Raw genomic sequence first — 27,158 nt, 5'->3', positions numbered from 1 at the left:
GTTTATAAAGTTCTCAATAGAATGAATTCCTCTAGTTTACAGAAATTTTACAAAGCATTTCCTGCCCTGACTTAAACCACCGCAAGACGGAATGGTTTAATGAAGCAGATACTGGTCCGCAGTTCAGCAGAGGCAGCAGAGGCTTGTGGTTATGGGCGTGGGCTCTGGGGACAGATCAAAAGTCTCTCAACGGTACTCGGGGGGATCTGGGGCCATCTGCGTTTCTTCACCTCTCTTCGTTCCAGTTTTCACGCACGTAAGTTAGTACCCACTTCAAAGGGTTGTCGTGAGGGTTAAATGAGATGACTGACGCATGACGGTGAGTACCTAGCACATGGTAAGCATTCCTTGTGGGTTAACTGATAACATTGTTTTAATGACAACATCGGTAACCTGCTGCCATCCCCTGTGCTGTCCCCTACATTTCCTGAAGGCAGATCATCTTTGACCATCTAGCTGGAGTATAGCAGAGAAGCCAGAGGCACTCGGAGTACAGTAACACAGCAAAACTCATAGTCATTAATTTAATTTGTGTGGAGCTGAGATTTTAACACAATACTTTATAGAATTCTTATTATAGTATTCATACATCTTTTCAGATATTATTTTGGGAAATCATATCAAATCATAACCAAGTTTTGAGAAAATTATTTATGGAAACAGCGCTGAGAAATTTGGATGAGTATTTAATTTTTATTTAGTTTTTACCAAGTGCCAAAAAAGATGATTTACTATATATTAAATTATATCTAAATTATATACTGTATATTAAATTATATCTACTGTATGTTAAGTTATATCTAGCTCTAAAAATAGTACAAGTCATTGACGACAATGACCAAAAGTAAAATGTTTTCTTACAGTGTCATAGGAAATGCTTGCTTTCATTTATCAGTTTAATAGTTACTTATTAAGACTCTGCTATATTTCAGGCACCGTGATAGTCACTTATTGACTAACAATTACTAATTAATAGTTATTAATACTGGAAATATTACTTCCTAACTTCACATTATTTCTGATGGGTATAAAAAGAATTGCTAGACCATTGTACTGTTGAGGAAATGGTGCCAGACAGTTGTACAGCTAAGAGCTGGTAGGTTTCTTTTAAATACTTAAAGCAGTTTGCCAATACACTATTTCCTGAAAAGGAAGTACAACCATTCCCCTTTTGTATATCTACAGTTTTACCTAACTAGTCCTAAATTTAAATTTTGACCCTTTACCATTGCTCAAAGTATAGGAAACCATGTGTCCTCATTTCTCTCTCTTATATTGCTTTGCATTACCACATTTATTCAGCTTAAACCAGACAAAACGTTGCAAATGTAGCTGACAATCGAACATTTAAGTACATTATCTACTTAAAAATCTTATTTTATTTTCTAATCTTATACTTACTCATGTTTCTTGCAGTGATGTTTTGTCCACTGAGGAGCCTGAAAAATCTGCATTCATCAAGAAGAGAAACCGAGACTGTTGAGGGGACAGGAAATTGCACTTGTATTTCATCATAAACCAATGAGGAAGCAGCATCTTAATGAGACGGACGCGCTTTATCCAAGTTTGAAAAAAAGAAGTCTCTTAAATACTTTAAAAGATATTTTTATTTATTGTTTACTGTAGTGTACCTTTTATAACTCAGTTGTCTCATTGCATCTCAATTAAGTGCTTGACTTAATAGAATGTGTATTAGATATTTCATTTATTTATTTATTCATCCATCATTCATTATATTTTTAGGGCACTGTGCATGGAGGTGTATAGGCACTGACTGTAACTCCAAAGGAGCATAAGCTAGCAGAGGAGAAAGGCATATACAATAATGGCCATAATGCAATGGCAAAATGGATAGGTACTCCAAGAGAGGTACAGATAGGGTGGGATGACTTCTCTGGACGTGTGAGATAGGAGATCGATTCAGGGTGATCAAGTTCCTGGGAGCAAAACAGAAGAGGGAAAATGAGGGTTGGGTGTTTGATGGTGGATATTGTGCTGCTTAATGGCAATGATGGGGATGGGGGCTTGGCGGGGATGTTAAGGTAGCCAACTTGGTAAAGTCTTTTTTTTTTTGAGGGACTAATGGGATTGGATAGATAGCATTTGATTATAGAACCATTTTCCCCTTTCATTCTCCTCTTCAGCTAGAAAACAGAGATTGCTAAAACCCATTGAATTAACTGGCTTAGGCAAATAAATAATTTTATAAAACTTGAAAACTTATTTGAGAAAGACTTAGGTTATTATTATAAAAACTCACAAAGTACTTTAGCAAATTAAAGTTAGTGCCAAATCTATAAGCGGTTTAAAATTAAGCGAAATTAGCTCCTAGAACTTTCTTACTTTTGAGATATAAAAAAGTCAGAGACATCACTTTTGAACCATGGCCTCATAAAATTTTACTAGAGATAAAGGGAAAAATATTCCTTTATGAGGACAAAATTAAGTTGGGATAGAATAATTAAACTTAATTTTAAAGACTGCAATCAGAGCATTCTGAGTTTATGTTTGTAAAAGGACATTAAAGGTTGTTGGTGGTGAATTTTTTTTTCTACCCAGAGATGGAAAAGACGATCTTGTGATATTACCAAGACTTTTTATTTTGGAATTAATCAGGGTATTTCAAGGATGTAAAGGTTTTCAATGCTTCCTTTGTAGGTCTTTCACCGAGAAAAAAAAAAGTAATACTTTACATTTATAAATGAGAGTTTATAATTTAGCATACAGTAACTCAAAAATTCAGAATATATTATTACTGAAATAATAAAAATTTAAGTACGAAGTGGAAAATTAATAATAGCCTTAACCTTTTACAAAAATAAAAGTAATGATTTCAGTTTACTTGTGACTCTAGTTCAAAACTCTCATTTTCACTTGGTTTCGCACATCCACGTATCTGTGGTTTCTATATGTGGGTATTTCATGACTCTCACGATCTCTTCTTTTACCTAAATAGACTATACTTCTGCTTTTAGGGAAAGGGCACTTTCATATCCACATCAAATATCTATGTATTATGCTCTCCAAAAAAAAAAAAAAAAAAAAAAAAAAGGGATGTAGTTAAAAAACATAAGAAACACAATCAAACATTCACTTCTCCTAATTAAACAGGAGAAAAAACTGGGGATGATCTATGCTAAAACCTTGCCAACTCTACAAAATAAGAAATTGAGCAGCTTTTAAAAAGTTTGCTTTTTCTTTAGTACAAAAAATGTGGCAATATCGTATTTTTGATCACAGGGCTATCTAATGAATGGTTGGAAATTTCAGAGCATTGAGTCACTGTGACATTTTAACAACATAAAGGTAAGACAAAGCCAATTACCAGTTATTCAGAGCACTGCCTTCAGGGGGTTGGCATTTCTGGCCAACTAACACGGGCCAGTGGCAAGGCACTTGGGCTACCCATGGGGAAAAGGGGAAGAGAATGTGAATCTGCCTGGTTCCAACTTCTTCATGGGGCTGACAACGCAAGAGCCTATTCTGCTGAGGCAGGATCCTTTGTGAGGCCACGTTGTCTGGTGTAATTTCACCAGCTAAAGCAGCAACTAAATTTGGCAGGGTAAGATCTTGAAATACTGCTATATTTTCCCAGCCACATTTCTTTCACCCTAGCCTATCCTTATACACTCAGTTACCCGTTTTGTATTTATCACCTCAAGAGAAGAGATTACTGCCTCAGAGGAGAGATTCCTGGCAGAAAGCAGGGAGGGAGAAAAAAAGAAGAAAATTTAGGTTTTAGGTTTCAAAAGTTTCAGGCAACTCAGGGGAATGAAAAAGACTAAGACGTAGACAACACGCTTGGGAGAATACCTGTGGAGATAAAGTAAAGCCTCCCAGGCCCACGAACAAAGGTTTTCCTGTTTGGTAGAGGTGGGGCTTAGTGTTGTGAGACAGGAAGTAACCAGAGCTTAGATGTGGTCAGATGGAGAAAGGGGCCCTGCATGCTGACTGCTATACCCCCTTCCCAGCAAGCCCTGAGGTAGAGGTGGGGGACAAATGCCCATGAGTCATATGATCTGGGGAGGAGCATGGACCTGTGCCTCATTTCCAGGATGGACTCAAATTAGGTGGTGAAACTCAGGAGCATGTATGTATGTGAGAGGCCTGAGAGACAGCCTCACTGTTATGATTTGGATATGGTATGTTTGTCCCCACCAAAGCTCTTGTTGAAGCTTGATCCCTCATAGATGGCGTGGTGTTGTTCTTGACATAGTGAGTGAGTTCTCACTCTATGAGACTGGATTAATTTTTCCAGGAATGGATTAGTTCCTGAGAGAGTGGGTTGTTGTAAAGCCAGAGTGACCCTCAGTTTCTCCCACTTGACATGTGTCCACTTCCCTTTTCACCTTCTCTGCCATGTTGCGATGTAGCACAAAAGCCCTGGCCAGAAGCCCTTGAACTTCTCAGCCTGCATAACCATAAGCTTAATAGACCTCTTTTCTTTATAAATTATCCAGTCTCAGGTCTTCTTTTATAGCAACACAAAATGAACTAAGACACTCACCACGTCCCCCTGTGTCCATGTAGCACAGGCAGAGTGGAATGATTTCTAGAAGGCCATGAGGGGCACATGGAAGGCATGGAAAGCTTCATCCCCTGCCACTGCACTGCAATGGCTCAATGCGGCACTTTGTAGCCATTGATGAGAGACAACTCAGGTGATTATTACATGGGCTATCTAAGACCTGAAGGGAATGAGGCTGTCACAGGGGATATCAGCATTGATAGAGGGCAGCTCTGAGTACTAGCAGTTAAGTTGCCCTCCAGCTTGGGCAACACACAAACTCCCTAAATCTTAGATGCTGTTATGGGCTGAATTGTGTCCCTCTCCAAAACTTATTTGTTGAGGCCCCAACCTCCAACACCTCGGAATGTGAATGTATTTGGAGACAGGGACTTTAAATAGGTGGTTAAGTCAAAATGGAGCCCTAAGGATGGGCCCTAATCTATTCTGACTGGTGTCCCTATAAGAAGAGAAGATTTGATAACCTAGAAGAAATAGATAAATTCCTAGACACATACAACCTATCAAGACTGAATCATGAAAAAATAGAAAATCTGAACAAACCAATAATGAATAAGGAGATTGAATTGGTAATAAAGTCTCCCATCAAAGAAAAGCCCAGGACCTATGGCTTCACTGCTGAATTCCACCAAACATTTAGTAAATTATGGTATATGTATACCATGGAGTATTACTCAGCTATAAGAAATAACAGTGATACGACATCTCTTTGGTTCTCCTGGAGAGAGTTGGAACCCATTCTATTAAGTGAATTATCCTAAGAATGGAAAAACAAGCATCACATGTACTCACCAGAAAATTGGTTTCCCTGATCATCACCTAAATGCACATTTGGGAATGATACCAATCGGATATCAGACTGAGGTGGGGGATGGGGGGAGGGGATGGGTGTATGCCTACATGATGAGCGTGTTGCGCACCGTCTGGGGAATGGACACGCCTGGAGCTCTGACTTGGGGGGATAGGCGGTACATGGGCAACGTATGTAACCTAAACTTTTGTACCCCCATAATAAGCGGAAATAAAAAAAAAAAAAGAAGAACCAATACCAATTCTTCTCAAATTCTTCCAAAAAACTGAAGAAGAGAGAATACTTCCCAATTTATTTTGCAAGGCCAGTGTTACCTGGATACCAAAGCCAGACAAGGACACTACAAGAGAAAAAAATTACAGACAACTGTCCCTGATGAACACAGATGAGAAAATCCTCAGCAAAATACTAGTAAATAGAATTCAACAACACATTAACAAGATCATTCACTATCATTAAGTAGGATTTATCCCATGGATGCAAGGGTGTTTCAACATATGCAAATCTATAAATGTGATACATCACATTAACAGAATGAAGGACAAAAACCATTCATTGAGCACCTCAATAGATGTATAAAAAGGGCTTGACAAAATTCAACATTGAGAGTTTTCATAACAAAAACCCCCAACAATTAGGTATGCAAGGAACGTACCTCAACACATATATGACAACCCCACAGCTAACATCATATAAAACAGTGAAAAACTGAAAGCTTTTCCTTTAAGATTAGGAACAAGACAAGGATGCACACCCTTGCCACTATTCAACATAGCACTGGAAGTCCTGGCCAGAGTAGTTAGGCAAGAGACATCCAAATTGAAAAGGAAGAAGTTAAATTGTCCCTGTTTGCAAATGACATAATTTTATATATAGAAAACCCTAAAGAGTTCACCTAAAAAAGTTAGAACAAATAAACTAATTTAGTAAAGTTACAGGATACAAAATCAATGCACATATCAATAGTGCTTCTATACACTAACAATGAACTATCCAAAAAAGAAATCAAGAAAACAATCCCATTCACAACGGCTACAAAAATTAAAATATGTAGAAATAAATTTAACCAAGGAGATGAGAGACCTGTATACTGAAACTATAAAAAATTGATGAAAGAGATTGAAGAAGACACAAATAAATGGAAAGATGTCCCATGTTCACAGATTGGAAGAAGTAATACTGTTAAAAAATCCATACTACTGAAAGCTATATACAGATGCAATGCAATCTCTATCAAAATTCCAATATTTTTCATAGAAATAGAAAAAATAATCAGGAAATTCATATGGGACCAAAATAGACTCTGAATAGCCAAAGCAATCTTGAGCGAAAAGAATGAAGCTGGAGGCATCACACTACCTAATGTCAAGTCTACTACAGAGCTATAGTAATCAAAATAGCACAGCACTGGCATAAAAACAGAAACATAGATGAATGGAGCAGAATAAAAAGTCAAAAAATAAATATACACATTTATGATAAATTGATTTTCAATAAGGGTGCCAAGGACACACAATGGAGAAAGGCAGTCTCTTCAATAAATGGTGTTGGAAAACTGGATATTCACATGCAGAATGGAATTAGACCCTTATCTCACACTATGTACAAAAATCAACTCAGGCGGGGCGCGGTGGCTCACGCCTGTAATCCTAGCACTCTGGGAGGCCGAGGCGGGTGGATCGCTCAAGGTCAGGAGTTCGAGACCAGCCTGAGCAAGAGCGAGACCCTGTCTCTACTAAAAATAGAAAGAAATTATATGGACAACTAAAATATATATATATAAAAAAAAAAATTAGCTGGGCATGGTGGCGTGTGCCTGTAGTCCCAGCTACTCGGGAGGCTGAGGCAGGAGGATCGCTTGAGCCCAGGAGTTTGAGGTTGCTGTGAGCTAGGCTGACGCCACGGCACTCACTCTAGCCCGGGCAACAAAGTGAGACTCTGTCTCAAAAAAAAAAAAAAAAAAAAAAAAAATCAACTCAAAATGGAATAAGACTTAAGACTTCAAAATGTAAAACTACTAGAAAAAAATGTAGGGGAAAACTTCATGACATTGGTCTGGGCAATGACTTTTTAGATATTACCCCCAAGGCACAGGCAACAAAAGTGAAAACAGACAAATGGAATTATACTAAACTAAAAAGTTTCTACATATCCAAGGAAATAGTCAACAGAGTGAAGAGACAACCTACACGATGGAAGAAAATATTTGCAAACCACACATCTCAGGGGTTAATATCTACAATATATAAGGAACTCAACACAATAGCAAGAAAATAAATAACCTGATTAAAATGGGCAAAGGATTTGAATAGACATTTCTCAAAAGAAGACATACAAATGGCCAATAGGTATGTGAAAAAATGCTTAACATCACTACTCATCAGAGAAATGTAAATTAAAACCACAATGAGGTATCACCCCATACCTGTTAGAATGGCTATTCTCAAAAGGGGAAAGATATCAAGTGTTGGAAAGAATATGGAGAAATGGGAACCCTTGCACACTCTTGGTGGGGAATGTAAATTAGTACAGCCATTATGGAAAATTGGAGGTTTCTCAAAAAATTAAAAATAGGACTATTAAATGACCCAGCAATCCCACTACTGGGCATATATCCAAAGGAAATGGAATCAGTATCTCAAAGAGATATCTTCATTCCCATTTTCATTGCAGCAATATTCACAGTAGCCAAGTTATGGAATCAACCTGAGTGAGCATCAGTGGATGAATGGATAAAGAGAATATGTTATATATACACAATAAAAAACTATTCACCCTTAAAAAAGATGGAAATCTGGATGATTATAGTTAATGGAAATGTGTTGTATTCGTGAAAATTGCTAATAGAGTTGTGTTTAAAGTGTTTTCACCACAAAAAATAAGTATCTGAGGTAATGTACACATTAATTTGCTTGATTTAGCCATTCCACAATGTCTGCATATCTCAAAGGATAATGTTGTACCCAATAAATATACACATTTTTTATTTCTCAATTAAAATAGATTAAGTTTTTTAAAAAGGAGAGGAAATTTGGATGCACAAAGAGACATGAGGGATGCCTGGGCACCGGCAAAGACCATGTGAAGACACAGCAAGAAGGTGGCCATCTACAAGACAGGCTGCAGGAGAAACCAAACCGTTGACACCTTGATCTTGGACTTCTAGCCTCCAGAAATGAAGAAAATATATTTCTGGAAACCTCTTGCACTGTCAATTTTTTCATGCCTAGGACCTGGGGCTAGGTGTATTCTAAAATTCTCCCCCTGGCAGGAGCGCAAAAACATGAGTATTGACAATCCAAAGAAGAATAAATATATCACAGGTAAAGCGTAGGAGGACAGTCAAACTTCCTGGAGTTCCTTTATTTGAGCAAATCTATGTAGTAACAATTACCAACAAAAGAATTACAGGTGGTGAAGGCAGTTTTTACACTGGGGAAATGCAGACAAAGAGGCTGAGAATTCTTTGCAATTATCACATCAACTCTGGATTGTAACTTGGTTTGTGAGTCAGGGTTCTTTGCTGCAGGTAACAGAAACTGTCTGTGGCTAACCTGAACAGAAAATGAATGGCTTTGAAAGAAATCGGGATATGGCACAGAATTGATGTAGAGGCTTCAGAACCAGGCTTGTAAAATGAGGTAGGGTCAAAGCACCAAAAAGACAGCCAGGTCACCCTTCCTGAGCTGTGAAGATGGCACTGCTGATTCCACTGCTGTGGGCACTTGAGGCCACCTTGGATGGAGCCTCTATGCGGCGGCTGCTTCTCGACTCTGGCATGGCTCCAGTGGGATTTCTCAACTGTGTGTACATTTAGTTACTCTTCCAAGGTCAAAGTCGCAGGTTCAAGGAACTGATCAAGGGAGCCTGGTCATTCATTGTCAAAGCCTGTTGGGCTGGGAGCAGGAAGAGGAAGAATCTGGCTCCTTCACTCCTGAAGGAGGCAGACACCAGACAATTACTATGAGGAATCAGTCGCATTAGACATGAGTTTGGATGGTTGTAGACAAAAACAACAACAAAAACCCAACAAAGAGAAAACAAATTGAGACTAATACAAATGGAATGATCCATTTTACCAGAATTGTCTTAGTTTTAGGAAGAGTAGAAAACTCAAAAATTTACTACTTTTTACAGTTAATCTGTATGTCATTTATGTTACTACTTATATAACAAGCACATCCATATAGCACATAGTATATGGTAGTCACTCTTCTAAATGCTACATGAATTTTAACTTGTCTGTTTTCATACCAACACATTGCCATCATCATCTGCATCTTATGAATGTGCAAACTTAAATCAAAAGAAGTTAAGTAACATGGCCAAAATCACATAGCTAGTAAGTGGTAGAAAAAAGATTTGAAGCCAACCAGTCTGGGGCTCCAGGGCCAATATTCTAACCAGTACACTACATTGCTCCTGACTATAGTAGTTTTTATTTATAGTTATACTTAAGAAAAATGTTTGAAACCAAATAGTCTGATTAAAAAATGGACAAAAGTTCTGAATAGACATTTCTCAAAAGAAAACAAACAAATGACCAAGAGGTAAGTGAAAAAATGCTCAACATCACCAATCATCAGAAAAATACAAATTAAAACTACAAAGAGATATCATTTCACCCCAGTTAAAGTGGATTTTATCCAAAAGATGGGCAATATAACATGTGCTTGTGAAGATGTGGAGAAAGGGGAACCCTCGTACACTGTTGGTGAGAACGGAAATTACTACAGTTATAATGGAGAACAGTGTGAAGTTTCCTCAAAAAAACTAAAATAGAACTGCCATATGATTCAGCAATCACACTGCTGGGTATATCCAAAGGAAAGGAAATTTGTTTATCAAAGAGTTATCTGCACTCCCATGTTTATTGCAGTACTATTCACAATAGCTACGATATGAAATCAACCTAAAGTGTCCATCATAAATGGCTAAAGAAAATGTGGTACATATATACAATGGAAGATATTCAGCCTTAGAAAGAAAGAAATCCTGTTATTTGCAACAACATGGATGGAACTGGAGGACTTTATGTTAAGTGAGATAAGCCAGGCACAGAAAGATAAATATTGCATGTTCTTACGAACATGTGGGAGCTAAAAAAGAACTGAACTCCTGGAGACAAGAGAGTAGAATGATGGTTACTAGAGGCTGGGGAAGGTAGTTTGTGGGGAGGGGATGGTTAATGGGCACAAAAATACAGTTAGATAGGAGGAATAAGAGCCAGTGTTTGGTAGCACAATAGGGTGAGTATAGTTAACAATAAGTTATTGTATAATTTCAAAATAACTAAAAGAGTGGAATTGGAATGTTCCTAACACAAAGAAATGATAAATTCTTGAGGTGATGGACACTCCAATTACCCTAATTTGGTCATTACACATTGTATGCTTGTATCAAAATATCCTATGTACCCCATGAATATGTACAAGTATTATATAGCCATAATAACTAAAAATAAAAATTAAAAAAAATAAAATATTTGTATGCAATATACACTTAATTCCATTAGGTGGAGTCTGTCTTCTGAAATAATTATTTTCATTGTGTTTATATAAAGTCTTGAGTTAACCGAACCCCTTCATGTATTTTAGAGAGATGTCTCTAAACAGGGCAATGTAATTATTTAATAACAGTTGCAATCAAGAAACTTATGTCCAGATTTAAAAGACCAGATAAACAGCAGATGCTATAGGATGGATCATGAAGAAGAACTGCTTTACATCCCTTTTATGTCTTAGGGGACTCTTATTTTAAGGAATGTTTCCAGTTCCTTTTGTAAATAATCCTTTCTTCTTATCCCTTTGTGTGATCATTTAGTGATTTTTTTTTTTTCAGTTCAATTCAACTAACATATATTGAGTGCTTACCATGGTTTGGACACTGTGCTTAGGAAGTACAAAGAGGAAAAAGACTTGGCCTCTGCCCTTGAATTTTTGACAGCCTAATTCCAATTTCTAAAAGTAAAGGCTTTTCCTCAAGTAAGACAACAGACTGCTATCAGACTTTATCAACAAACTTTCATTAAAAGGTAAGACCTCTCATCTTTCCCAAGAGACCATTTGATTTTGATCACATTTTTTATTTTAGAAAAAGGAGAGGTTTGCTGTGGTCAAGGGGTAGTTGTGATACTCAGAAACATTTGTGATTTAAGAGAAAAACTGTCATTATTTTTGAAACTCATTTGAAATTTGAGAACTGGCACCCTCTTTCTCTCTTATCTTGTTTATCTCACTGACCCAAAACCACAGATTCAAGGGACTTCTAGCACATGATCACTTGTCTGATAACTACCATATCCGTTTCTCTCACATTTTGAGCAAATCTGAGTGCTGTGCCCACCACTGCGAGGATGTCTTTCTCAGCTTGTATTTATTGTCTTTTTAATAGACTTTTTCTTGCCTAATGGTCTCCTGAGTGTAGATTAGAAATTAGAAACAACAAATGTTTTCTCTGGTAAGCAATTACTTTGGTGTTTGAACTAACAGGAACTACTGGAATTTCCAAGGGATGAGACTACCTTTTCTGTTTAAGAGTCTATGTTTCCTCTTCTGCAGATTTCACACATTACACAGATATTTGTGGTGTGCCTTTCAAGTACAAGGTGCAATGATGGATGACGTATGTTGGGTGGTGGTTCCAACTTCCTAATTTTGTGTGTATGGTATTTTCCTGTTATCACCTTGGTACTTGGTACTTCCCATCTAGTCACGTTATTATGTGATCCTTATGTGCTATTTTAGGGTTGGTGACAAGCTTAACATTCACTGGATGGATCATCCATAGCTCGCATCCACAGGTGCTCTAGCTCATGCTTAAAATACTGTGTTAGAACAAATGGAACAGAGTAAGTTCTGCAAAGGTAAATCCAGAGAATTGGAGAGCTACTGACTTGTATCATAGAATGGTGGTGGTAGGAAGGCAGAGAGTTCAGATATGTGCTGTACTGGGAAGAGAAGAAACTGAAGAAACTAAGTGGCCCATACATACGTGACTATGTAACTTATCCAAGACAGTACACTTATGAGGGTGAAAGGAACACTATTGATAATTATGTTGGGACATAAGCAAGGACTGTTCTTGGTAAACTAAGATAGACCTAGAATAATTGAAAAAGAGAAAAAAAAACATAGCTACCATCCATTAGGAACCTAGAGTGTATCAGAGGGCCTTATGTGGGTGTTTACGGGATTACTGAGACAGAGATTTGACCTCTACCTATAATCGTGGTCTTGAAACCTAGACCTAGGTTTGTGGTTAAGGGGCAGAATAATCAGATTCCAAATAGGATTCTGTAGACAAATATCCTTGCATCCTGAAGCTTCTGGGTCTTCCTGCCATTTTGGTGTCTCAGAGGCTTGTGTGGGCACTGATAACTAATCCCACACTTTTGCTAGGGAAATTTTGGGATCAGAAGATCTTTCTCTGCAGCTTCTTTAATTTGCTCTGAATTACAGGGAAATCAGAAATCTCAGGCCAGTGCTGAATGTGGCAGAAATTCCAGGGCAGTTCACAACTTTCCTACCAATTTGGGGTTATCTGCCTGGAATCATTTCAACTAACAGTGGAGGATAGTTTATGAGGCTGTGTGGGAGGCAGGATTCCACCTTCATCCATCCCTTTAGGGGCCTGGGTGGGTGAGAGGATTAAATTGAGTGCTTACTTTTGTCTCATTTAATCATACATCTCCTACACTACTGCTCTCCCCGCATCATATTACACGAGAGAAAATTCTTGCTCCGAAAGCTAAGTGATTTGAACAAGGTAACAGCGGAACTGGGACTCGGTCAGGGGCTCCAAGCCGGGTCCTCGCGGGAGGTAGATGCGCCCTAAGATGCTGGGGAAGGTTCATGGTAAAGTCCCTGCCCTCTTCCCTTGGCAGGCCTTCGACATCCAACTTCCCTGCGTGAAAGTGCTTCCAGCAGGTGAGGACGGCCGGAGAAGACGCCACAGAGTGGGTACACGTGAAAGCCTAAGGGTGATCACGGACATGGGAGAAACGAGAAAAGTCTCGCTCCGATTTCTACGGTGGCTGCGTCAGGGGTTGGAGTGGGGGGTGGGGGGGGGGTGTCCCATGGCCCTCACTAAAAATGGCGGCGCCGGCGTCGGCAGCCACACGCCCGTCTCCATCATGGCGGCGGCCGGACCCGCCTCCCTGGGCGCAGGAGTCATGTGACCCACACAATGGCTGAGCGCCTAGTAGAGGCTTCCCGGCAACGCCGAGTGAAAGTCATGACGCCCGCCGCGGGTTCGGCGGGCCGCGTCGCGGTGCCCCTGCTGCTGTGCACGCTCCTGGCGCCCAGCCGCACATACGTGCTCGACGACTCCGACGGGCTGGGCCGGGAGTTCGACGGCATCGGTGCGGTCAGCGGAGGCGGGGTAAGCGGCGGGCGCCAGACTGGCGGCACCGGCGGGCTAGGGGCGCCGGGGGCCGACCTCATCCGGTCCCGCCCCAGAAGCCCCTGCGGCGTTGCCAGGTGTTTGGACGCGTTCCCGCTGCGGCCCCAGTTCCAGCTCTCCGCGGGCGCTGAGACAGGCGCTTCCTCGTTTAACATGAACCTAGATAGGCAGTTAGTTAGGTTTGAACAAGTGAGGATCAGGAAGTCCAGCGAGTAAGTGAAAGGCTTAGGTAGTGATGAGGCCGAAGGTCAAACCCTCATTCTTGGTGATGGGGCCTGGGCTCTGTTGGTCACAGAGACAGCGCCTTGCTAGAGTCGCTCCAGAAAAGGTTAGGGAACCCAGGAATGTCTGTGTGTGAAAGAGGATGCCCCGATGGGATGGTCACTTCCATTTTGGGGAGTTGGTAGGTGGCAAAGTTGGAAGCCTTGGGGTTACTAGCGCAGGTGGCGGTAGATCCGGTTCTTCGAGAGTTAGTGCCATACAGGGTTTTGTGTGTAGGCACAACGGGTGCCTCAGGGTCTCTTTAGGAAGATAAAAGGCCTGAAACTATCTGGGACTTTATTATTTTATGTATTTTTTAAAATGGGAGGCTCCACTATTAATCACTGATAGTGTAGGATTGTTTACCGTTGGGGGGGCTGTGTTGCCTCCTGGAGGGCTAAGAAATGAGAAGGTGAATTACTCCCCAGAAGGGCCAGTGCCTCTGCCTTATTGGCGGCTATTTCTTTGTACCAAGAGACGGGAAATGTTGGCTCTTCACGGTTAGGATTGCGTAAGGATCACCAGTGTGCTTTTTAGAAGGCAGATTCTGTGTCTTCCCTCGCCTATGCTGACTTTGTAGTTCTGGAGTGGGGACTGAAAATCCTCTTTTTAACAAATACACCAATTAATTCTCATACTAGGTATTGAGAGATCTTTTTTCCTGATTCAGGGATCTCAGGAGCGGGAGATGAGTTTTTTTTTTTTTTTTTTTTTTTTTTTTTTTGTAATTTTAATTTTTGAATAGTTTTAGATTTACAGAAAAGTTACGAAGGCAATAGAGAGTTCTCATATACCATGCTGCCAGTTTCTGTGATTCCCAGGATCCCACATTCGGATGGTACATGTGCCACAACCAATGTTGATACACTGTTATTAACTAAAGTTTATACTTCATTTACGTTTCCCTAGTATTTACCCAATGCCTTTTTTCTATTCTGAGATTCCAACCAGGGTCCCACATTACATTTAATTTGGGATGTATTCTTAGGCTTCTCTGGGCTGTGACAGTTGGGATGTGTTCTTTTTATGTGGGCATTCCACAGGATTTACTTGAAACATGAGTAAAATTGTGCAAAATTGTGAATGGGCATGGCTGGTCACTGCCCTTAGCTCCCTAGTCATGCCTAAAAATGGCTTCCAGGCTCAGGAGTGTTCTTCAGTAGCATGATTGTTCTTGGTTTCTGACAATGTTTACTTGCCTTAGTCTTATGTTCATTGTAACCATTGTCTCTGTTTTACTTCCTTCTGTTACCTTTGGGCCCATGGGCTTTTTGCTGGCAGATTTTGGGTGAGTGGGTTTTTGTTTTTTGTTTTGTACCCCAAATCCCATCTAGAACTAATTTTATTTGAAAATGTTAAGGTGGAGCTCTTGTCTTTTTAAGATTGAGTCAGATGGAGCTTGGTACTTAGATTCAACTCAGAAAAAGCTTGACTGCTTGCCTGCTGCATGGGTGACCTGGCCTGTAGTCTGATCATATGATATGGAGGAAAAGTATTTCGGGGGGAACCTGTGGGCTAATAAGCTAATGCATTTGTTCTTTACTGCTACTATTCTTTTACATTATTTTGGTTTAAACCTGAAATAGCCAATATTTCATTAAATGGGGCCCCATCTCTCCTTCTGATGCCTTGTGATATTAAATCTAGTGTATAAACTTACTGAAAAATGGAATTCTTTGGTTCCGTTGTGTTTATTAAGCTCAATTTAAAATTATTAAAATGATAGGAATCATTTCATAACTCAGGGTAGGAAACTCCTATCTAATCTGATAGAATATCCAAAAATTATTAGTGTCCCTATGTATAGTGCATTACTCATGGTAGGAACTCACTGAATAATGGAAATGATTGCACCACATTTGCACACCACTTTAAGCTCCTCTGGTACCTAGCACAGTTTGTGGCAGTAAGTGTTTAGAATGTTCTAATTTAATCTTCATATCAGGTAGGGAAGGCAGTATGGTTTAGTCAGGAGTTAAGAATATGGATTCAAGAGAATCCCAAGGGTCTGTTCTGGGCCCTGCCACTCACTGTATGGCCTTGGCAAGTTATTTAACTTCTCTCTGCCTGAATTTCTTTTTTGGGGATGCAGTGATCCCTGCCTAGTAGGAGCACTGGGAGGACAGATGTAGAGTATTTAGGATGATGTCTGGCACATGACTGATTTTGGTTAATAACCAGTTTCAGGGATTAGAGAAGAGGAAGTTATTTCAAGGCCTTTGAAGAGATGTTTTTCCCAAAGCATCTTCCTGGGTTTGTAAGCAGCTCCAGGATTTATTCAGGCAATGTGGTTAGTAATCCCATAATTTGTTGTTACTTGATGGTACATTTCAGCATTTGGTTATATTGCCTTTGACTTATGCTTTTGCATTAGGTGTGACTATAGGTTTGTAATAGCATAATAGCGTGGTGTGTTTACCTAAAGCTGGTACTTTCTGAATTAAATGTGGGAGTGCATAGAGGGCAAAATAACCCCCAAAGAGCAAAAAATACAGTTCTAACAGTGTAATGCAAGGTAAGAAGCATGCTTTATGTAGAGTCAAGGATATGTTAGTGTGCATATACAGTGTTCATTCACTTAGTGCCATTTTAATATTTGAACCTCTGCTGGGCTTTAAGCTCTTTGAGAGCAATATCTTTTAAGACAGATTTATATATACAATGCCTGCCATTTATTGAGAGCTTACTATGTGCCAGGTACTGTACTAAGTCCTTTAGGTACATCTTATTTTAGTCTTACAACACCTGAGTGAATAGGTTAACTCACTTTACAATAATTTGCCTATCATCGCATAGCTTATATATGAGCCTCATATGTTGTTTCCTGTACCAGTACAACAAAAAAGGAAAATAATAAAAAATATTAAGTGTTTATTGAATAACAAAGAATGGGGATATAAACTTGAATAAGACACAGTCCATGTTCTCAAGGAACTTAGAGGAGAGTCAAAAAAGTATAGCAGTGATTAGGGTGCAGGGTTAGAAATGTTAGGGCAGAGATACGGACCTGGTGCCAAGGGAGCCCAAAGGAGAGGCACTTACATCAAATCAGTGGAGAGGAGCAGAAGGCATCCTTCTTTGAAGAGGTGGAGTTTGAGCTGAAAGCTGACCGATGAAATGGAGTTGTCCAAGTGAGGATGTGGGGTGCATTCCAGGCAAAAGGAAGAGAAAAAGTGGTTTGATATGTCTAGATAGAAGGCATGACAATGATAGGGGTAAAGTGTCAGAGTTAGGATCCAAATAATTAAGGGATTTGGGTGCAAAACTAAGTCATTTAAACTTTATCCTGGGGATAAAAATACTGAGGATTTAGCAGGTTTAATCACAGTAGTTTTTTGATAACATTTGTGTTTTGGAATGATTAATATGGTAAGTAGTGTAGAGGATAAAACACAGAGAGGTAGAGAGGAGCCCCTAAGACCATTTCACTTTTCTAATAAGTGAGGAGGACCTAGGTAGGTCAGTGGGGTTGAAGAGTAGGGCATGGAGGCTGGGCGCGGTGGCTCACGCCTGTAATCCTAGCACTCTGGGAGGCCGAGGCGGCGGAGCACTCGGCCTCCCAGAGTGCTAGGATTACAGGTCAGGAGTTCGAGACCAGCCTGAGCGCAAGACCTCGTCTCTACTAAAAATAGAAAGAAATTATCTGACCAACTAAAATATATATATATAAAAAAAAAATTAGCCGGGCATGGTGGCCAATGCCTGTAGTCCCAGCTACTCGGGAGGCTGAGGCAGTAGGATCGCTTAAGCCCAGGAATTTGAGGTTGCTGTGAGCTAGGCTGACGCCATGGCACTCACTCTAGCCCAGGCAACAAAGCAAGACTCTGTCTCAAAAAGAAAAAAAAAAAAAAAAAGAAGAGTAGGGCATGGATTTGAGAGATATTGATGACATTTGGTGACTGAGGATGGATGGGAAGTTTGGTGAAAGGGTGACCCTAAGGTTACAGTTTAGGCAGATGTCATTCATTACTAAGATAACAAATGCAAGAGAAGGAGCAGATATGGGCAAAAGTGTTGTTTGGTTGGGGGTTTGTCAAGATACGTGGGATGAGTGGCTGCAGAGCAGCTCCATGGGTCTGTACCTCACTGGCAGGGACTATAGGGATGTTCTGGATATGAAAGAATAGATCTGGGTACCACCAGAATGTCAGTGGTAGCATATATGAGAGTATAAAATAGAAAGTTGAGCCGTATCAAAGTCAAGTATCTTGCCTCTGTTATACATGCACCTGGCAAGGTGTAGCAGTTTGAACCTAGGGCTGTATGGCTTCCAAGCCTAGGAACATGACACTGTTTCATGCTGAAAACCTGCTTCTTTTATTCTCTTGCTTATATTGCCTCCCAAGGGATAGATTATGGGTCCATTATTGGTTTTGTGATTTCTTTCTTCAAGCAGTTATTGGCCATGGTCTAGGTCTGATCAAATATTGGTCCCTGTACTGTCCCCCTGCATCCTTCCATACATTCTGATGCCAGTCTAGTGTGAGGTTTTCTTAGTACAGCCTGGTCTGGAGATTATTGTTGGCCATTCTTAATAGTAAAAGAATTTATGAGAATGAGGAGTGTACTGCTTCCTTTCAGCATTGCTGCTTATAGTATTTTTATGAAAGATGTTGAGGAGAAAATTACCTGATTCATCCCTCTCATCCTAGCCCCAAGATATTGTTGTTGCCAAATTGTCTTAATATAGAAAACCTAAGTTTCTAGATAAGTTTGTAAACATGAGGTTCAGCAGTAGCCTTAGCAAGCTTACCTCACAGCCAAGCCTCATCCCAGCGGGAGAGCTGTTGGGCAAACAACAGCCTTACTTGTCCAGTGATTGGCAAAGCAAGGGCAGGCAAACAACCTGGGAAGGGACTTTCCACAGCTTGATCTTGCAGGAGGACTGGGCATTCCAGTTGGTGTGCATGAACACTATAGATAAGTATTCACAATTGGATTTCTTTTATTACTTCTCTTTTAGGCAACCTCCCGACTTCTAGTAAATTACCCAGAGCCCTATCGTTCTCAAATATTGGATTATCTTTTTAAGGTAATGAAAAAATAATTGTTTAATGGTACCTGTGTTATTTTAGAGCTTGTACAGTAAATTTATCAGCTTCACAATTCCAGCTTTTGAAAAAAATGGCAAGTTGCTTTTGGAATAAGTTGCTATTTGAAGTTTTGCTTTTGTCTTTGAATCTATAAAACCAAAGGCGGTAATTAGGAGTTGTCTTGAAGCTTCATCAGATGAAGCCCTGTGTTAATACTGTTACTTCTTTCCACAGCCATACTTCGGTGCCTCATTGCATATTCTAAAAGTTGAAATAGGTGGTGATGGGCAGACCACAGGTAGGAGAATTTGGGATACAGGATTTTCGCCCCCAACATTTTAATCTATACCTAACCATATGGACTATGATTTCAGAGTATGTATAAATAATACCAACACTTTTTAAGATTGATTTTTGCTCATTAGTTTGTTTCTTATTGTTCCTTTTCAAATTGTAGTTATTTAAAAAGTTATATAGAAATATGGATTTTCCATCAAAAATAGTATTCAGACTTTAAATTGCTTATACAGTTGAAATAATCAGTAGTAAACAAATCCACAGATTTCTAAAAACTTTGTATACTGGACATATCATAGGGACAGTTTGGAATTTTATTGAGAAGTTAAAAAAGAAAGATTTTATAATTTTGTATAGAACATTTAAGGTGTTATTAACTTTAAAATATGTGGTAAAATATAAGTAATCAGTATTTCAGGTATGTAGCTTTTTTTTTCTTTTAAAGACAAAAGAAGTTTTAATCGCTAAATCTTTAATTTTTATTGTTGCTATTTTGATTGGCTTTGTGTAGTGGATGTTATCGATTAATTTATAGGCCTCTGGTTTCCAGGAAGAAGAAAAAATATTTTAGTTCTCTCAATGATTATATATGGCCTAATATTTACAGGTCAAATTTGATTATAATGAACTCTAGAATATTTTCTGTATACTTCTATTCCTGCTAGTGATTTGGAAGTAATTTTTTGTTAAACAGATATATCTGTCTTGTGGAATTAGTGTTTATGTTGAAAGAAAAAGTGCAAACCAAAAACAAAAGAAAATCCCCATAACAGACACTTTCTCTAAGCTACTGGACATGTGTTTTATTACCAAAACCCTTTAGGCAGAACTGATAATGACTGGTTGCTGAAGCTAAATTAGAGGTAGAGATACATAAGTAGGCAATTCTTGTGAATTCTGATGTTTGCCTTTAAGAACAAATGGGCAAGGGCCCCTCTTCTTGGAAGGCCTTACTTAGCAAGGGCAGATGTTTGTGACCTGTGGGAACTCATGAGGACTTTGATGTCAGTTACCTACCTTGAAGCTATGATGATATCTCAACTAACTATAGATGTTAGTATGGAATTTTGTTATTGTTACAGTGGGGATGTGTCCTCGTTTCTTTTTTCTCAAAACTCATGCTATATCAAGACATATTATATGCTTAAGGTGTGGGGTATTTCTCTTAATTCTGTTTATAATAGAAATTTGTGGTTTTATTATGTAAGATCTTTATAATGCTTAAGATAATGAAAAAGGATGAAATAATACACTTTGATCATCCATCCTCAAGTTGTATAAGATTATTCTTATTTGCCCAACTTCAGGATTGGAACTAGAATACCACTTTTGTGAAGTGTGTGTGTGTGTGTGTGTGTGTAGGGGAGAGTGGTCCTAGGAAGTACCACTCGTGGATCATTTACTTCCTTTTTTCTTCTCTCCTATTCAGATGGCACTGAACCCTCCCACATGCACTATGCGCTAGATGAGAATTACTTTCGAGGATATGAGTGGTGGTTAATGAAGGAAGCTAAGAAGAGAAACCCTAATATTACACTCATTGGTAAGAAGTGAAGTTTGCAATACTTCTGCAGTCTCTTTTCCTTTAACTTTTAAATTCTGAATCATGTTGGTGGGTTTCTATTAATACCGAAGTACTAATAATGTTAATACTACCAGTATGCCACCAGCAACAAAGCATATGCCAAGCATGATCCTTTCTTTGCCCTTGTATATTATGTCAGATCTTTATAATACCTCTATAATATTATAATAAGGCATTACTATTTTCATTATACACAAGAAGCAGTTGAGGCTTAGCATATGCCACTGACCTAAGGTCACAGACAGGAAATGGCAAAATCAGTTTTAGAACTTAATTTCATTGTTTTTTTCTGTGATGCTAACTACTTTCCTTGGCAAAATCATTCCTCAAAATTTGTAAAAGGGCAGTACTATTTACAAACTTGTATGTTACATAAAGTAGTACACCCAACTAGTTACAAAATTGTCTATTACTGGTAGTAGACGACCCCATTTTTAGAAGAGGTACATGAAAAAGTATTTGTTTTTGAACCTCAGTGATGTGCTGGTCACTGTTCCAAGGACTAGGGATAGGGAACAACCCAGACCCCATTTCTGGCCCTGTGTGGCTTAGGTTCTAGTGGCAGGATCATTGGATATTTGTTCAAATGGGCCTGTATTCATTCCACAGTTCTGTGGCAATGCATGCAGAACCTGTGAAGTATTTCAGACATCCGGAGTGGTGGGATACTTTAATCATTTGAAATGAATTTGATTTTTTGAAACAGGCTTACATTCAGACCAAGTTAAGTGAAATTAATGATCCATTTTAAAGCCTTGATTTTAAGCTATTTTAAAAATAATTTTCTTAATCAAATTAAAGGATAAAAGTAATATTTTCTAAATTAAAAAGAAAATGAGGAATGAGTGTGTTCTTTCTAAAAGGACTTTAGTAAGTGATTCCAGAAATGTTTTGAGCAGTGAAAGGATCACTGAATTCAGCACATACTTATTCATTGGGCTGCCTCCAACATCAGATCTTGTTTAAATGTTTAAAATCTGGCATGCTAAACCATGTCCTAACAAAGATTTACACAGGATGGGCCTTCAGATTGTATTTAGCATTTGTTTTCAAATGTTCCATTATTTTAGTCTTACATTTCTTGTGTGATACACTTAGGCATTCCTTCTGAGTTTAGAAAAATAAGCATTTTGTCATTTTGAGTTTTACTTTTTCAGTGGTAAACTAGTTTGGTAATATATTTAACAGCTAAGAAACTTAACTGTTAAGCTTATTTTAATATATGGAACAGAATTTGGATTTAGAATTGTTATTAGTGGTTTTCTACTCTTCTCATTTTTTTACCTAAAAATAAAAATCAGGGTTATTGGACTTATTTATGTATATCATTTAACAAAGGTATACTTCCCTATTGACTCATTGTCATTTATGTTGATATAAGGACAAACTAGTTTTGATAAATTAGGTTGCCTGACTGGTTACTATTTTAAGTAGCTTTAAATTGTAAGATGTGCTAGTGAACAAGAAATTTGTGTTATACTTACCTTATAGGAGTAGTTTGGCAAAAGCCTTTTATATCTCTTTAATTGGACCTCAGAGAACAGAAATGGAATATGAACATCCTATGAGAGAGTGGAGATGTTGAGTTAAAATGTGTAGTACATTTTGTTCTATTGGTAAGTGTCTTTGAGAGAGGTGTTTCTATTTGTTATTTATTTTTTTTCTCGAAAGAACATTTGGAATTATGGGACCTGACTCTAGAGATCAATAAGGAATTATAGTTTCCAGAGATTAGAAAGGATTTCAACAATTTTTGTGTGGTATATAATTTTTTCTTTAGTCAGATATGTATTGGCATTTTGCTTAGCTGAGTGTTTTTTTTTGTTTGTTTATTTTGTTTTGTTTTCAATAGTGCTGGCACTGTTGCTCCCATTCCACCTTTGCCTCTTCCCTTCTCTCTGCAGGGTTGCCATGGTCATTCCCTGGATGGCTGGGAAAAGGTTTCAACTGGCCTTACGTAAATCTTCAGCTGACTGCCTACTATGTCGTGACCTGGATTGTGGGCGCCAAGCATTATCATGATTTGGACATTGATTATGTTGGAGTTAGTAATATATTTAAAATATGATTTGTTTTCAGACATTTATTTGTAATATCTAAAAGTCATTTGAAAATATGGTACTTGTTGATTGACCATTTTGTGTCATGCGACTAATTTGTTCCTTTGGTATCTGATAACAACATAGATTAACTACATGTGACCTTTTATTCTTCCTCTTGGCCAGTCTAGATTCTTCCTAATTTTGAAAACTGTACAGTTCTTATTTTTTTTGTACCAACTCAACTCAAATTATTCTTCTTCAAAGCTTTCCCTAGATTCTCTAGTTCTTGCAACAATACCATGTCTCCTATAAAGTTTAATGATTATTTTCATTTTATTCTATTGTTGAGTCTTCTATTGTCCTAAACCAAGGTTTGGCAGACTTTTTCTTAAAGGGCCAGTATGTACATAGGTTTGGGTTTGAGAGTCAAAAGGCAATATTAAGGATCAAGAATTTTTTTAGATATTATGTAACTATTTAAAATGTAACCATTTAAAACTAAAAATTAGCTTTCAGGCTGTACAAATACAGACAATGGGCCAGATTTGGCAAACTGCTGAAATCTGCCTCTACCTATCCCAAACTGTTATTTAACACCTTTTAATGATTTAAAAAGTATGAAACATGATATCACGTCTTGCCAGCTTGTCTGTTGGCAGGCTGGAGGCATGCCTCAGACTGCATTTTACCCCACAGAGCCTTACACATGCATGTATTGGGTCTCCATAAACATTTGCTTATTATATGCCATCTGTCAAAACTGGTATGTAAAAGTTTTCATGCAATCATGACTTAGATTATCAGCAAGCAATTATTGAGCTGCTTCTGTGTTTCAGGAATGTAATGTGCTAGGGATATGGAGATTAATAAGCTCTTGAGGAGTTCAGTGAGAGAGATAGACACTGGAACAGATATACTACAGTATTATGGGATGATACACGACATGAGGATGAACCAAGGACTGTAGGAAGCTAAAAGAAGAATACACTTGTTTTTGCTATCCTTTTCTAAATTATAACTGAAAATCAGTTTGTATATGAGAACTTTCTTAAATGTCAGGACATTTTTAACCCATAGTAAGACTAAATGTACGTTTGGGTTGAATAGCTTTCTATTATGGTACACTCACATTTAGAAATGTTTCTGGTGAATAATGGGTGATTCATATCTCATTTAGACTCTTGATAATCACATGCTATGGCGAGGAGCTTCTTTGATAAGACACTGTTTCCTTTATCATTGGAGTAAAAGAATTATAGCACCTAAATTATAGCTCATCTCTGTTATCAACAATTTTTTTAACTGCAAAGTTGAAATGAAAGTTACAATTCTCTTTCAACTCTAAAACCCTACACACTTCATGATTCTAAACCTAAGAGATTTGTTATGTTCCTTTTATCCATCCTCATTAAGAGTTTGCTTTTGTGATCTAGAATGTCATTGTGATTCTGTGTGCGCTTAAAAAGATTCCTTCTGTACAACGTAATTATTTATACTTGGCTTTCATATGTGCCTGTAGGGATATTGTCAGAATTATCACAATAATCTCTCTATCTGTTAGTTCTTCAGTGCTTAGTATTGTCTCTGTACACATTGCAATGTCAATAGTAGTTGAATGAATACATGAATATTTCATTGTTGGACATCTCTGGAATAAATGACTTTTTGTTGTCCTATAAATATGTATAAATTCTGTGGAAGGATATTCCATAAGGTAAGAAAAATGGCTTATGAGATAATATGAAAGATGATGGGAGAAGTGGTATCAATGATAGTGTCTACTTTATGACATTTAAAAACTTTCAATTCAGACTTTTTTGACTTTTTGTTTTGCAGATTTGGAATGAGAGGACATGTGATACCAATTATATCAAGGTCTGTACGACTTTGTCTTTCTATCATTATTAGTGAATAATTACTTATTGTTCCACACACAGAAATTAGTAGAAATTTGTGGTGGAGACACCATATTTTTTACACTACAGTTATTTATTTTGCTAGTTGTGACATCCAATTCAAGCAAAATCTTAATAATGTTTATATTCCTGGTATTAAAGCATATATAATTCTTTGTAAGCAATGAATTGCCTTTGTCTGAGGAGTTGTGTTGAATTTTTCTATTTTAAAATTAATTTTGGAATTATGGTAAGCATAAAAACAATTGTATCATTTTAGTCTTCTAGGGACTTTAAGAAATGTAGCTTTTTTCTTTCATTGTTTTATGTCCAAATTTATAGCATATATTCTCATTCTTGTTTTCTTTGGAATGCCTATCATATGTGTTATATATCACTTCTTTTTGTGGTTAGCAAAGAGGTAGCAACTAACATTTGCAAAAATTGTTATTTTTGAGCTACTTTCCCTAAATATTTATCTCCATTTAATTCTCACAACCTCCCTTATGAAGTAACTATTATTATTGCTATTTTCCAGGAAAGGAAAAACTGAGAATAAAAACTTCTTTTGTTATTGGAAAGCAAATGGCAGTTGTACTTTTCAAGTGGAGCTATTCTCAGTTCCGTTTGTCTTTTTTTGTGTGTCTTTTCCCCAAGAAATATAATTTTGTGGTTATATTTTGTTTCAGTTTTAAAAAAATTTTTCTTTGACTGTTTTGTGTTTTTAAGTAGATGGAGCAGGGTACAGAGTCAGATATGGACAACTAAAATATCAGTCATAATTTCTCTAATGGAATAATAAATATGCAGCATTCTCAGGAGGAGCACAGAAGAGATGGCACCTCTGCCTGGATTGATTGGGGCAGTCTATTAGAGGAGGTAATAAGTAGTTGGAATCTTCCAGAAGGGATGGATAGGAATGCTCCAAGTTGCTAAGGCAAGGGCATAGCATGTGCAAGGAAGTGAAGACTGAGAGGTAAAGGGATTTTGGGGAAAATTAAGTCAAAAAGATGGATTAGACAAAGGAGGAGAAGTGGGAGCACCAGGCAGAATCAGTAAACGAATATTTTCACACGAGTACTGGCATGTTTTAACCCATCTGTATTTGTAGGGGAGGAGAGAGCATAGATTTGAGAGGATCTACTGCAGTGAGAGCCAGGTAACTTAAGGTCAACTCCAGTCTGCAGGCATTACCAGTATGGTGGTGGGAGTGTGGTGGGCAGTGGAGCTAGTATAAATTGAAACACAAAAAGATTGTTAGTGGAAAGTCGTGAATACTGTGAGCACAGGTCTGATGAGAGCAGCAAGAGGACAGACAGAGCAGAAGCCAAGTTAGTGCATATGTAGTAAATAACCCTGTAATCACATAGATGTGTCACTACAGGGTCTTTGTAGAGACAGGTGATGAATTTTTTATCCACCTTAATTTGACATTTCAAAGCTTATGTTTTATTTTCTTGTGATTATACATGTGTCTCTCATGTTCATTTCATCTGAGGGAAGCATTAAAATTATTAGAATTTGATTTCTATTTTCTTTTAAACTAATGGTCTAGTTTAAATATCATATATAAAAAGTATTTTTACTATTTAGAGTCTGTTGCACAATAGTGCATTCTAATTCACCTTATCTGGTTTGAAAGACTAATTGTTGCTCTAAGACTCATTATCAGTGTTTTCTACAGTTCAGACTTCGTATTTTTTCCTCATGGTTTTCAACAGTTTTTCAACAGTTCGGACTTCATATTTTTTCCTCATATTTTTAACCTTTAGTTTTCCTGCAGTAAAATGTGTCAGGATATAAAAATTTTAATTTGTGTTTGCCATTTTTGCAGCAGGATTTTGTTGGGATTTGTTAAAATGCCTATTGTAAGGAGTTCAATAATGATGAATGAATGTAATGCTCAGGTTGGGTAACCTTAATGAATATATATTCCTTATAGTATATTAAGATGACCCCATTACGAAGCAATGGGCTCTCTGCCTGACATATGTAGAAGCCAATACTATGGCACCAGCTTTTGAGAAAATAAAAAGCTTTATTGTGAGTTGATTGGCAAGGAGACAGTAGGTAATGCTCAAATCTGTCTCCCTCAGCTGTGGGCAGGGCCAGGTTGTATATAGGCAGACTGTAGCAATGAGGGAGATGGGGACCCGCAACAAGAAGTGATCTGAATGGCTCATGCAATTAGATAATGTCCGGTCCTTAGCTCTAGAGTCCATACTGCAACAAACTGGGCACCCCTTGCTTCTTAATTTGGTTCCTGTTCCTCTATCTGAGCCCTTAGGCTCCACCTATAGTTG

At 38.1% G+C, this 27,158-nt stretch overlaps 1 protein-coding gene across 3 annotated transcripts in view; it reads left to right on the top strand.

Annotated features, from left to right (window-relative positions):
• Positions 1-13,508: 13,508 nt before the first annotated feature.
• GALC (galactosylceramidase) overlaps positions 13,509-27,158 on the top strand; it is a 48,522-nt gene continuing 34,872 nt past the window's right edge. Inside the window, exons 1-6 of one of the 3 annotated variants that reach the window (XM_069465193.1) lie at positions 13,509-13,721; positions 18,967-19,035; positions 19,271-19,334; positions 20,763-20,876; positions 22,823-22,962; positions 24,797-24,835. In XM_069465193.1, coding sequence (XP_069321294.1) covers positions 13,527-13,721; positions 18,967-19,035; positions 19,271-19,334; positions 20,763-20,876; positions 22,823-22,962; positions 24,797-24,835 — 621 coding nt within the window. In that variant the 5' untranslated portion in view covers positions 13,509-13,526. Of the gene's footprint in view, positions 13,722-15,252; positions 15,292-18,966; positions 19,036-19,270; positions 19,335-20,762; positions 20,877-22,822; positions 22,963-24,796; positions 24,836-27,158 lie in introns of those variants that run through there. The other 2 variants (XM_069465195.1, XM_069465194.1) reach the window with 2 other exon arrangements.

Source organism: Eulemur rufifrons, chromosome 2 (genome assembly GCF_041146395.1).
Source record: "Eulemur rufifrons isolate Redbay chromosome 2, OSU_ERuf_1, whole genome shotgun sequence".
In the NCBI taxonomy this organism is placed as follows: Eukaryota; Metazoa; Chordata; class Mammalia; order Primates; family Lemuridae; genus Eulemur; species Eulemur rufifrons.
The sequence above is the reverse complement of the archived record's forward strand: the minus strand, read 5'-3'. Positions and strand labels throughout refer to the sequence as shown.